Genomic DNA, 13,564 nt, shown 5'->3' with positions numbered 1-13,564 from the left:
ATGAAGACAGATTCCTCTCCATCACGAGTGTCCCATTCATTAAGTGAGACAGATGGCAGCCTTGCTTTGTTTTGTTAGATGCAGCCTCCTGAAGCTGGCTTGTCCCTTTTTTTAGGTCTAGAGGAGATAGCAGGGCTTATTTTTCTGAAGGAAAAAAGAAAGAAGTCAATATTTTGCTAGGCAAGATGTCAAGTTATCCTCAAAACAAGGATGCCAACAGCCTCGCAGAGGGGAGTGATGTGGACATAAGTTTTGTTTCAGGGACACGTACCCTCACGTTGTTTGGCAGATGGAAGGCTAAGATACTTGTGGACCTACTAGCTGGGAGCTTCTCCCACGGGGTGTTTGAGATTTCTCTGACGTAGGCTGCTCCACACCCCAAAAATGTATTCTGTCCCTTGGGACTTCTCTAAGTAACCCCCTCTGCCCCCCGCCACTCCCCTGCTTAATTTTTGCTGCTTTGAAACATGGCTGGAAGCTGAAATAAAAGGTAAATGGAAAGCATCCCAGTGGCCTATGACTCCACACATATAAGGGTAAGTCACTGACAGAAGATAGAAGGCACGGCCAGGGCAGGTTTGACCAAGGTTCCCAAGACACCATCCCAGGTTTGTTCAGAGAGGAAAATAAACCTTGATTTTAACTTTCCCCTTCTCCATTCCTGTCAGCACTGGGGATGATGGGTAATGGGTGTCCTATCTCCAGCTTTACCAGGACCACTTCTGAGGAGAGTGCTTGAACCTGGCGCTGGACCATCTCTTAGGATGCGGAGATCCTAGCAAATGAATACAGGCTGAATATACACCTTCATCTTCCCTCGCCCTGAGCAGACACACACTTGCATAGAGAAGTCAAGATTTGGCAAGATCGTAGATACAGTGAACACGTCCTTGTCGAAACCCTGCTTCCTGACGCAGGGTGCAGTGTGGGCGGGGAGGGGCAAAAGCTGCAGAACCCGGCCATGGTCGCGTGTAAGAGGCAGCCCGCTCGAGGGTACCGCGTCGGAATCACCCCGGTCACAGGGCGGCGGCCGAGTGTTACTGCACAACCTTACACTTCTTTTCATCCTTTGGTCTTAAGTAAGCAGAACCTCTAACGACTGACCAGGAAGAGGAGAGGCAGGGAGGGAGGAGGAGGGGTGGGAGATCCGACTTGTTTCTGATGATTGGCACATTTTCTGGAACTTTAGAATTATTCTGGATTGCTGTGATTGGGGGTTGAAAACAGTTACAACTTAATTACATAAATGAAGAAAGATTAAAAACTAAAAACACACATACCATATTAAGTAGTTACCTCTATTGAATAGCCATAGAAAAACCACCAGTGTAAGGCTTTCCTCCTCAGATCTGTCACCTGCAGGGAGACAAGCTCCAGGACCCTGCAGTGCACCAGAGACGTATGTACACTTACGTGGGGGTGAAACAGCAGCACAGGTTAGCGTGGTTCTAGTCTGTGAAGTGTTCACTGTGTTTTGTTTATGTGTGTGTGGGGGGTGATGAAATGATAGTTTACAATATTTAACTGTTAATTTTATTCTTCTGTCTTACTGATTTTGATAGTCTATTAGCTTTCTCCATAATAATAACTCATATTAGTCCTGACATTGGAATGCAAAAGTTATTTTTTAATTGAGAAATGCAATGTTTAGTGTATCTTATTTCTAATCTCTTAAATCTGGGCAACTTTTTCAAGCTACTTTTTACAAAACTTGGAAGAGTCTGGCGTTTGCATGGGCTTTGCACCTCACTTGAGTGGGTGGATCGCAAGAGCTCTAGACAGGATCCAACGTGCTGTCTGACATTACAGAAATAACTGCCCTTTTCAACTGTGGCGTGCTGCACAGTTTACGGAATGATTTTTCATTTGTATCTACTCCTCACCACACCCTTGGGAGGTGGAGATTAGAGTCCTGCTCTATGGATGAGGACATTTCCAGGGCTGAGGTGTCCAGCCCTGTCTGAGACCTCAGCGGTGGGCTGGGGCTTCAAGGGCCCCCTTTCGCCCTCCAGCTTCTCCTTCCTTCGGCTGTAACTTGTGTCCTCTGAACACAGCAGGACTCCAGGCCCCACACCAAATTTATGAGGCTTCAGGCTCCCTCAACTGTACAAAGGTAGCTTGGATCGGGCCTTCTCCCCAGTCCCTGCTAGCTCCTCTTCTTTCTGAATTTGGATTTATTCAGGGGAATGAAAAGTGCTGGGGTTCAGTGGGTGTCAGCTGACTGACCAGGCACAGTCCAGAGGCTCTGAGCAAAACAGGCCTCCAGGAAGCCCGCAGGGTTTGTCATGAACTGGGAGCAACCAGAGCAGGATTTATTGTATAAATTCTGACTCTTAAGCATCTCATAAAATATATGGGCTTCAAGGAAGAAGAAGAAGGAAAAAAAAAAACCCCTCTACACACATACAAAAATTTGCACACGATTTTGGATGGTTTTAGGCTGGCTTCTTAGAGCTGTATGGACCAAGTTAACAACTTCTGGATAATTAGTGCCCATGGATGCAATTTCATGGCCTATAGAAGGCCTCATCTTGGTTGTTACACAACATGAGCAAAGCTTATTTTGAGTTGGGAAATAGTCATGGAAAGACAGGAATGGAAAAAACTGTGATGTGTTTTCAGGACAATTTTTTTTCATGGAAAATTCTGTTTCCCATGTGACTTTCTTGGTTATTGGGAGGGGGAAGGAGAAAGAAAAGTTGATGTAGGACAAATATAAATATCTTCTTTAGAAGTGTTTATGGAGAATTCCACATCATTTGAATACTTTTTTGGAACATCTTAAGAGCAATATTCCTGGTGGCAGGTTTATGGTTGCGATTTCTGTCCCAAAGAGCCACAAGCTGTATATTTAGGTCCGATGCCAGTGTCAGGAGTGGCATAAAGAGTAGAAAATCTGAACCTCAGAGAGACCCAGAGACCCTTTGGAGGGAACGATACTCTACTAGTCCTTTCACTCTTTCGTACTCCCATGACATATATTTTTCAGAACATAGGAAGAACAAGATGTCATGTGTGAATCTGAACATTCAGATGCCATAAAATTATTCTGCATTTGGGAAAATCGAGAACAAATTAGGACTCCTCCTTTGGTCTTGCGATGCTGAAAAATGGTCCCTGCTGAGTCTGAAAGCCTGATCCACTATCTGTATCCATTTCTCAGCTGTCAACCACAGCATCTAACTCCCTGCTGAGGAGCCCCAGGTACTGTCCGCAAATGCAAACTCCGTCCAGCCTGGGATCACCCCAGCAGTCAGCGGTAGGGACTTCACAGCTCAACAACACAAACCAGCATTTCTCTTAGAATTGGCGGTAGAAGATTTTCAGAGAATGGTTTTCATTTTGCATGCCTCACATTAAATATTGTTAAAAAATTAAAAACCCATTTTTTTTTTACAATTTACAAGTATTCCTATAAGAAGGAAATGACTAAAAAAATACCCACCCAAGCACCCACCACTCATCTAGCGAATAATGCTAAGAATACATAGGCTGTGACCGAAGAAGGCTGTGACTCGTGGGGAAGCGGGGAGGTGCAGCCCATCCTCGGGAAGAAGGTGAGACATGTGGATGCAGAGAGGTGTGGTCCACGGCGCTTTGCTTCCTAAGTCAAATTCAGCAGCCACGTTTCAGAGCCAAGGCCATTACTTATTTCGACCTAAAACAGAAGATAGGAATTGCTTTAAAAGACTTCAAAATTGAAAGCTAAATTTCCTTTCTGTTCATCCAGGCTTTTCAAAGATGAACTGTAGCCAGAAGAAGGATAAACCCCTGGGCTCCCTGATTTTCAGGTCAGGGCAGGGCCAGCAGGTGTCAACACCAGAGTATCAGACTTGTGGTTTCCTGGGGAGGAAGTGCCAGCCACATGGCAGTCAGGAAGTGACGTCCAGGTGTGGCCTTTGGCTGCCTTGGGGTAAAGATGACAGGGCAGCATTATGTCCCCCAGTTGCCAGCTACACCCCTAGCCTAATCTCGCTACAGCTTTCTGTGGGTTGCCTGCTCAAGAACCACCCTCGCTTTCCTACAGCCTGACCATCCACCCACGTCCCTTACATACATCCCGCCCTGTGATGGTCAGTTTTATGTGTCAGTTTTGCTAGACCATAGCACTCGGATACTGGGTTGAACACCGGTCTCAATGTCATCGTGAAGGTATTTTTTAAAGACGAGATTAACATTTAAATCAATAGACTTTGAGTAAAGTAGATTTGCTCCGTGATGTGGGTGGGTCTTGTTCCATCAGTTGAAGGCATTAACAGCAAAGACTGAGGTCCCTGGAGGAAGAAGGAATTCTGTCTCTACACTGTTCTTAGATTCAAGCCTTCCCTGGGTCTCTAGTTGGCCAGCCTACCCTGCAGATCTTGGACTTGCCAGTCTCTGCAACCCCATGAGCCAATTTCTTAAAATTCTCTCTCTCTCTCTCCACACACATACACAGCCTAATGGTTCTGTTTCTCTGGAATTCACACTCATCTCCAGTCACTCTTGTTGCCATACATCTGACAAACACTCTGAGCGTCTTTCTGACTCTCCACTAGGCAGTGAGCCTTTGGAAGGTGAGGGTCCCGGCTCACACATCTTCCCACAGCATCAACCTCAGCACAGAGTCTGCCACGTAGTTGGCACCTAGTAAATATTTGTTGGGTACTTTTTGCTCTCATTGTTTCTCTCATGTGGAAAAAGTCTTAGCTGATCCAAATCTAGTCATCTTTGAGGTTCAACTGAAACTGGTTCTCCTCTGTGAAGACTCCACCGCGACCTCAGCCGCGTTGCTTTCTCAGCCTGCTAACGGCAGCTCCGTGCTATCCGCCAGGCCCCACGTGGAGCCCACGGTGCTCGGCGCCACGACTAACTGTGCTCTGATCGTCCCACTCAGCTACGGAAGTTCTCTCCCTCCAGCTAAATGACGAGCAGCTTGCCAGTGGAGACTGTGTTTCGCACTTATTTTTATGTCCCCATCAAGCAGTGCTCTCCCATTAACTCAGTTCAATGACTTTCTCTTTGACTTTTTAGTCATAATGTGAAATAGCTGAAAAAAATCCCCAGTTTCCCTGTTTCATGTTTTGGCAGCGGCTCTTCTCCCTGGAAGCTCGGTTCCCTCCCCACCGCTTGGGAGTGGGGGCTCTTCAGTTCTCTCCTCATCTTCCCACACGTTTTCTCTGCCCTGTATTCCTCTACATTCTGGAAAACATAGCCCAGATGCTTGCCCTTTTACCCCGCTGTTGTTTAACAAGGATTTAAACTGAAAGCTAAAGGCATGAGATTAAAATGCTGGGCTATTTACAGTTTTATACAACCTTCTGGAGTGTTAGCTTTGGGCATTGGGAATAACGTCTGCAAGGAGTTTTCAAGAAGAACATAAAGCAACTTTGAGAAGAGGCATTGAGAGGGAAGCCTAATGGCAACCCTGCCTTAGGTTTTATTAACAGGCTGATTTTGAAAAACCATACATAACCAGAAGTAGAGAGAATGGCATTATGAATACTTACAGTACCCACCGTCCTGCTTCAAGTAAAATAAAAATGATCTAATCAAGTCTCATGTATTCACTATGGCTTTTTTTTTTTTTTGTGGCTAGAGTATTTAATTAATTAATTAATTTATTTTCTCTTTGGTGCAGAGTTAGTTTATTGAAGTATCTTTCCCCCTCCTTTTTATTGAAATGTAGTTGATTTACAATGCATTCATTTCTGATGTACAGCATAGTGATTGAGTTATACATGTATACATACAAATATTCTTTTTCATATTCTTTTCCATTGCAGGTTACTGCAAGCCATTGACTACAGTTCCCTGTGCTCTACAGTAGGACCTTGTTGTCTGTCTATTCTGTACATAGTCTGTATCTGGGCTGGAATGTTTAAAAGCACATCCTAGACATGTCATGTCCTCGTCAGCACATCTTCATGATGCTCTGACTCAGAGATTCCTGGTCAGGGACGTGAACCAATTGGTTGCCATGGTTTGGCAAGGGGTGTGCGTGTCTGTGCTCTTGGCAGCTAGTGGGTGAAGGGCGAGAATGGTGCCAAATGTCCCCAGATGCACAGGGGAGCCCCCACTGCAAAGAATGATCTGGTCTAGAGTTAACAGAGGTTGAGAAACTCTGCTCAACTGATAAGAATTTATTTTTCTTCTTTTTTTTTTAACCTATTCATTAGCATATCCATCAAAATAAACAATAACTTCTTAATATTATTTACATCCAATCCATAGTCACATTTCCCCCATTGTCTAAAAGCATCTCGTTACCGTTGGTTTGTTGAAATCAGAATCCAAACAAGGTATACACATTGTATTTGACTAGCATGTCTCTTAAATCTCTTTTAATTAGTAAGAGTTTGCTCACCCCCTCCTCCCTTTCATTCATTTGTCTTATACTATTTCCCACATTCTAGACTGGCTGATCGTTTCCTTGTGGTGAGATTTAACTTACTCTGTTATTCTTGTATTTTCTACACTCAGGCCAAGATCAATCAGTCCAAGCTGTTCCCATAGAGGGTGCTGTCTCTTCTTAGCATCACCTCAGGAGACACATAACGTCTAGCTGTCACTCTTTTAATGACGGATCAATGAGTCTGGGCAGAGAGTTTGAGTTTTGGGAGCCCTAAGATCATTGCTTTTTGCAGATGTTTGTAGATATGGTAGCAGTTACCTAGGGGTACCTATCCTCAAGGCAGAATGAAATCAAATAATAAGATAATGATGTTATTTCAAAGTGCATCTCCTGAGAGCTTGTCATTGTCTCTTTTTCTCTTGCTCTTTTAAGTCTCTCTGTGTCACTTCTGGGTGTGCGTGCGTGTGTGTGTGTGTGTGCGTGTGTGTGCTTGTGTGTGCTTTACTCTGTGTTTTGTTATGTTCTTTCTTATGTCTTGTTTCTCCCCAGAATCTATCATAACATTGAGATTATGCATATTTTTAATGTGAATATAAAATGAAAAAAATATACTTAACATAAGATTTGGTTTATGTTCATACCTTTAATTTTAAAATCAGTGGCTACTTTCTGTTGGAAAACAGGGCCAAGTGAAGTTACTTTTACTTATGCTGGTTAAGCCATCAAAAAGAATGAAATAATGCCATTTGCAGCAACATGGATGGACCTAGAGATTATCATATTAAGTGAAGTAAGTCAGAGGCAAATATCTTATGATATCACTTACATATGGAATCTAAAAATGATACAAATTCTATTTACAAACCAAAAACAGACTCACAGACATAGAAAACAAATTATGTTTACCAAAGGGGAAAGGGCGGGGGAAGGATAAATTAGGAGTTAGGGATTAACAGATGTACATTATTATATATAACACAGATAAACAACAAAGACCCACTGTACAGCACAGGGAACTATACTCAATTTCTTGTAATAACATCTAATGGAAAAGAATCTGCAAAGAAAAATATACATGCATGTATATGCATAACTGAATTGCTTTGCCGTACACCTGAAACTAACATTGTAACTCAACTGTACTTCAATGAAAAATAAAATGTAAAAAATACTTATGCTGATTAATTTTGGGGGAGGGTGCTCCGTATCTCCACATCACTGCATAAATTTGTTTTCTTGCTATTCACATCAATGACAAATACTGAGAAGAATCCTGGGACTTCACACAAATTGACAGCTTCCTTGGAGGGCACCACGCCGATATGAGTTTCTCATTTTGGAAAAGGCTTCATGCGCTAAGGGCCACCTCCTTTGTGCTAAGGCAAGCAGGCAGGGAAGCCCGCCTCTCCTTTGGGACGGCCAAGAGTGCACCCAGGGCATCACCACTGGAGCACTCTGCACTCTTGAGGCAGCTCTCGGGAGAGTTCATGGCTCTGTAAGTGCCCACCATTGCCAGGGGCTGCTGGGAGCCCTCGGGCAACAGAACTCTATGCTGAGTAACGGGAAACATGAGCCAGCCATGGCTGTGAGCAGAGTACAGACACCTTGCTCTGTGTGTCCTGGGGGACCAACACGATGGACGAGCGTGAGCGTGTGAAAGCCAATCAAGGACAAATGAAAACAGTATCAAGCCAGAGGGCTGTCACTTCATGTCTTCAGATGCTTGGTCCAGAAATGAGGAGTGATGAGGTAGATGAAGGTTCCCCAAATGCAGCTCATTAATACATTGCTAGGGTTTTTCAATCAGGGTTTGAAAGCACATCATTGTCACCTCTCTAACCCCTACACACACACACACACACACACACACACACACACACACCCCCTAGGTGTTGTCCTCCTAAGTGTTTTTTTTTGGGGGGGAGGTAATTAGCTTTATTTATTTATTATTATTTTTAAAGGCAGGTACTGGGGATTGAACCCAGGACCTTGTGCATGCTAAGCACGTGCTCTACCACTGAGCTATCCCCTCCACCCCTCCTCGCTGGTATTTAATCTCATGTTGGAAATGCATAATGGCCTGGCAGCGACTTGCAAGGATACTGAAACAAAACAGCTGCTCCCAGGAAAGAGCAGATGGACATCGCCACCCCTGGCTCCATCCAGCAGTCTGATCGTTGGAGGTGAATATCCTCTGAGTCTGGACCGTCAGAGGCGGAGGACAGGCAGGAAGGGACGGGTGGGAGCTGACTGCCGGGCCAGAGCATTTGTCTTTCAGAACTTAGTTGCGGCAGCAGACACTTGATCAGCAGCGGTCACATAGCATGTAACAATCTTTGTGAAGAAAAATTAGCCTCCAGCAAAGGCAATCAGGCAAGCCAAGACACCAGAGAAAAAGTCAAGTTCTCATTTGGAAACCTTAGAAAAAGATCAGCTAAAAGCAGTGGGAAAAGCTTTTTTCATCAAGTCGTTCTTAACTGCAGTCACGGGGCGTCTTCCTCATGGAAATGTCTATCATCATCAGATCTCCCTCTGCTTCTGTTGCGAAACTCAGTTCTGAGATTCCACTGCTGTCTTTCTTGGATAAACTGCCTCAGCCTAATTATTTTTATGCAAAGAATTACCTCTACATGGAGCTTAATTTTCCCACTACCCAGTCACTAACAATTATGGTAATTTTGACAAACCTCAAAGTAATTCAGCTGCTCACAGTGACGTTCTCTGATATTCTGTATCTCTTTCATGGCTGCATGGGTCTATGCCAAGCCATTTTTCTTCCTGAGAGGTGAATCTGCTTCTGTGAGCCCTCTCCCCTTGGTGACTGCTGCTTCTACCATCAGCTGCCACGTTAGGTGTCCCTTCAAAGCCACCGCTGACCACATGAGTAACCCTTGCCCTTCCCCTGTCGTGAAAGGTGGTCTAGTAGCAGCAAGGAGAAGATCCAGGTTGTACTTGCGTTGAGAATTACAGCCCCGTCATGTGGGGCCATGAAAGATAATGGACCCAAGCACAGGCTACCCTTGACCTGGGTACCACATATCCCCAAGTCAGACCTAGATGACATCACTGGAAGCATCTCTTTAGCCTCCAGTATAAAGAGTCATGTCATTTAGATGGCGAAGCAATGGCGGCTGAGGGTCTCAGAGCATCCCCACTAGAAGCTGTCAAGATTCCTCTTCTGCGTAATCATCTGCTTCCTTATGGATTTGCTGACTTTATGGGAGAACTACGGCAAAGGCAGGCCAGACTCAATAGGCACAAATTTCAGCTTCATCCTCTGTAGGATGGCCAAGCAAATTAGCCTCTATGCAGGGGACCCCTGTTTTCTTCTGCTGCTTTTGATCAGCTCCTCATCATCCTTCCAAAGTCAGCCCAGGCATCATCTCCCAGAGGAGGCTTCCCCCTCCAAGTGAGAAGTAAACGTTCTCTCTTCTGCCAAAAATTGCCTCGGGGACATCGTTTCATATCTACTTATTTCTACGTAGGTCCCCTCTCCTAGATCATTAGCTGCCGGAGGTCAAAGCTTAGGTATTACTCATCCTTGTGTCTCCAGCATGGGGCCCGGTACACACATTGTAAGTGATCAGGAAGCAGTTGAAAATGCAAGTAAACCAATTCATTTGACCAGTGGGCCTTGATAGCTTGATGCCATCACTTTAAAGAGAGCCAAAGCATGAAAGACCAAATCTATACGTAAACTGCCTCATCCCATCCCATCACCCCAGTACATTCACAGGCATTTGGACTGTGGGCCCTAGAAAAATACATTAATGATTATGAGCAATGATATGATCAAATGCAAGAATGAAGGCTCCCTGTACAAGTCTGCAGCACCGCCACGAACGGAGTGTCTGCTTGTAACCACCCGTCTAGAATTGAAAGTTATCCGTCTACATCGGAGTGCCTGGGGATATGATAAGGATTTTCCCAATCCCCTTAACAAAGTGGTGTCTTAAAACCTGACTTTGGACGCCATGGAGATTAGAGCCTCCATGAAAGTTAAGAGCCACGGTTCACTCCCTCCTCTAACATCTTAGTCCAGAAATTTGGAGTTTTCTCCAAGTCTGTTGCTGGTACAATGGATAGGGCACCACTGAGCGGGTACAACGAAATCCAGTATAAAGGACTTACGGAAAGAAATCAAGCAGGCTGAGTGATGCTGACTGGATAAACTGCAATATTTGCACACCTGAAGGGGGCACACACACTGACCTCTTAAACCGTTTCACGCACAATGGTTTTAATTCAGGTTTAGTTTGATCTTGCCAATTCCCACTCCCTCCACGGTTGAAAGGCATTCTGTATTCATCTGACATAATAATACGCATAATCTATCAAAGCAGAAACTTGTTCTCTTGCTTTCTGCAGCCTGTGTTGATGCCACATTCAGCTGAAAAGGTGTGGCGTTCAGCACTGAACAGGGTAGTTGAGAAACCCCTTTGAGGAGGGAGTGGAGTTGATCAAAGCCGTTTAGGTAATCTTGCGAAGATGTCTCTTGTGTTCTTGATTCACAGAGATGGAAGGGACTTGAGGGAACAGAGATGGAAGTCCCTTGGCTCTGGGCTGTGCCACCGGACACCCTTTCCAGGTTCACGGGTACACGAGTGTCATTCAAGAAAGGAGATTGGATTACCAACGTTAATCAGTTGCTGTTTTTAATAACCTTCCCTCGTAGAAAGACCTTTCTCACATCTGACCAATATCTTGCCTAGTGCAGTTTCTCTGCCAAGTTATTTTTTTCACAGTGTAGACGAAAGAAATCATTCATCATCCTCTTCTCACATAACAAATACTTAGAAGACTTTCCAAGTCACCACCAGGCATTGTTTTAGCTCTTTTCTCACTTTCAATGGACCGATCATCCTTGTCATTGTCACAGTCCCTGCCAAGTTCCCCAGACCCACAAATATCAGCTTTTGGAGTAGATCCCTGACAGGCACTCAGCAGTGTGAGTAATGAGGTGGTGGCTGCTTGGTTCCAGAGTGTTACATAAGGTGAAAGTCTTTTCCAAGTTGGATTTGCTTTAAGAAAACAATATGTATTTAAACATCTCTCATGTGACAGGCACAGTGCTGATTTTTGTAGCTTCCGAGCTATGTTTCCTTTAGCTCATTCTGCCGGTATAAAACTAATTTCACCTGGGGAGATGCAGGTGCCTGGGCAGGCTTCTCAGGGTGTCAGTCCCCAAAGAAGCTGGGGGAGGGGCTGCAGACTTGGGCAGGAGCCACTGTGGCAAAGAGGCTGCCGATGAAGCCTTCTCAGACGTGTTTCTTACACCAGTGACTGTTTTTACAAATTTCCTCTGCCACCATGAAATTACAGGGCAATGGGCTGAAAGAATCAGAATCTGAGCAAGTCCACAATGTCATGGTGAGAGTTGACCATCCAGGACAGATCCCAGCTCCACCACTTGCTACTTGAGAGACTAGGAAAGTTGCTCCTCCTCTGAGAACTTCATGTCCCTTGTTTATAAAGTAGATTATTAACTAGTACATTACAGCGTCTTCATGGGGACTAAGTGAGATGAACTGTGCAGAGTGGTTAGCACATGAGCGCTATCATTTTATGCAGCCGTCTGTTTGCTACTTAGAGCTTTCGAAGAGTGGAGTCACTGTATCTATTGTCTTGTTTTCTAGTATTTTATCAATCAACTGACCATAATTCCTTCCTTATACGCAACTGAAATCTGTCCAGTTTGAGGTGTTTTTGTTGTAGCTGTTGACTTCCTTCCATGTTCTCTAGGGACGGTTGGTCAAATATTTGAGTACTGGACATATTCACGGACCGCTTTACAGATGCTCTACGTACCTTCTCCCATTTAATTCATCCTCCTCCTTCTCCGCCTATGAAGCCATATTACAGATGACAGAAGCAAGACTCAGAGACATCAAAGAAGGCCCTTGAAACCACACAGGCAGAGCCTGGATCCCAACTTGGGTTTTCTTCCCTTTTCCCTCTCCTAGGCTGCCCGCAAGACACATATTTAGTCTCTCTTCTGCAGACTGAATCATTTGTTTTTCCAACTCAGCAGTCAACAACTGATAAGAAAAATGAAATAAAACTATCATTTTAGAAACATACACCACGTCACCAACTTCAAATCCTTTTGGGGATGAGCAAGAACAATGATAAAGTTGGGTTACATGTGAAAGGTGTGTTTTAAATATGAGTGGAAAATTAAACCAGTAATTAGTAGCAGCAGGTCCAAATTATGTCAGGTTTGGTTAGTTGTGGCCAAGTTAGAAGGATTAATATTTTCCATCTCATCACACCTTTACTTACAGACGAACAGGCTTTAATTCAACATGATCCTGGTAGTAGGGGTGTGCAGTAAGTCCACCTATGAAATCAACTGAGAACACAACATAGCCCAGTATGAATACATGTGTAAATAAAAACGCACATAACAGCAGGTGCTTAAAAGAACACATACAAGTAATAGCGACAAAACATCTGCCTACCACAAAATGGAAAAATGTGTCTTTCATATAAAAGACTTAAAAATATTACCAATAGTCAAAAAAGGGAAAATTAAAAAAAAACACACACACATAGAACTTGGGATCTTAGGGACTGAAAAATCACAGTTGTTGTTGGCCTTAGTGAAAAATGAAGTAACATTAAATAACATTAGATTTTAAATAATGTGTTTGTCCTTAGGCAAACAGATATGCCCTTTCCCCCAATACATCAAAAGGTATACCATTTCTTCTTGTTGCCAGAATCCATTTTTTTTTCCTTAAGAATATTTATTGCATCATTAGAAAGACCTTTGAGAAGTCACAAGATCTATGTCCTTGCCTTCTGTCCTCAAGCCATCCCTGACAAATAAGCACCTGCCTTTTGAGAGAAGGTTTCATCTCCTCTCCGGTGGTATGGTGCTTGGTTCACAGGCTGTATGGATTCACTATTTTTGGTAATATTCTTCCTAATTTCTTCCTGTTTTGATCAAAGCCTCAACCTTTCTTTTTCAATCCTAATGTCTATGGATAATCTTAGTTCTCTTCTCCTGTTCTGTAATTTTTTTGTCACAGCCCATTAAAAATATTAATGAGTTTATACCAAGCTCTGGTTACATTTGAGGACTCAAACATTAACAGGTCCACGGGCACGGAGGGACACAGCTCTCAGTGCGCACGCACGTGTGTGTGTGTGTGTGTGTGTGTGTGTTTAGGTACACAGAATATGAATATTACATCACATCCTCAGTTCAGGACAGGCATGCTAGTG

The 13,564-nt window shown here is 43.9% G+C and overlaps 1 protein-coding gene across 2 annotated transcripts in view; it reads right to left on the bottom strand.

Annotated features, from left to right (window-relative positions):
• Positions 1-2,685: 2,685 nt before the first annotated feature.
• The window catches only part of NKAIN3 (sodium/potassium transporting ATPase interacting 3), a 409,151-nt gene continuing 398,272 nt past the window's right edge, over positions 2,686-13,564 (bottom strand). The window contains exons 6-7 of one of the 2 annotated variants that reach the window (XM_074355103.1): positions 12,617-12,686; positions 2,686-3,658 (exon numbers count right to left, since the gene is read on the bottom strand). In XM_074355103.1, coding sequence (XP_074211204.1) covers positions 3,649-3,658; positions 12,617-12,686 — 80 coding nt within the window. In that variant the 3' untranslated portion in view covers positions 2,686-3,648. The remainder of the gene's footprint in view (positions 3,659-12,616; positions 12,687-13,564) is intronic. The other variant, XM_074355105.1, reaches the window with a different exon arrangement.

Source organism: Camelus bactrianus, chromosome 29 (assembly GCF_048773025.1).
Source record: "Camelus bactrianus isolate YW-2024 breed Bactrian camel chromosome 29, ASM4877302v1, whole genome shotgun sequence".
Classification (NCBI taxonomy): Eukaryota; Metazoa; Chordata; class Mammalia; order Artiodactyla; family Camelidae; genus Camelus; species Camelus bactrianus.
Note: the sequence above shows the minus strand (reverse complement) of the source record. Positions and strands in the feature narration are given on the sequence as shown.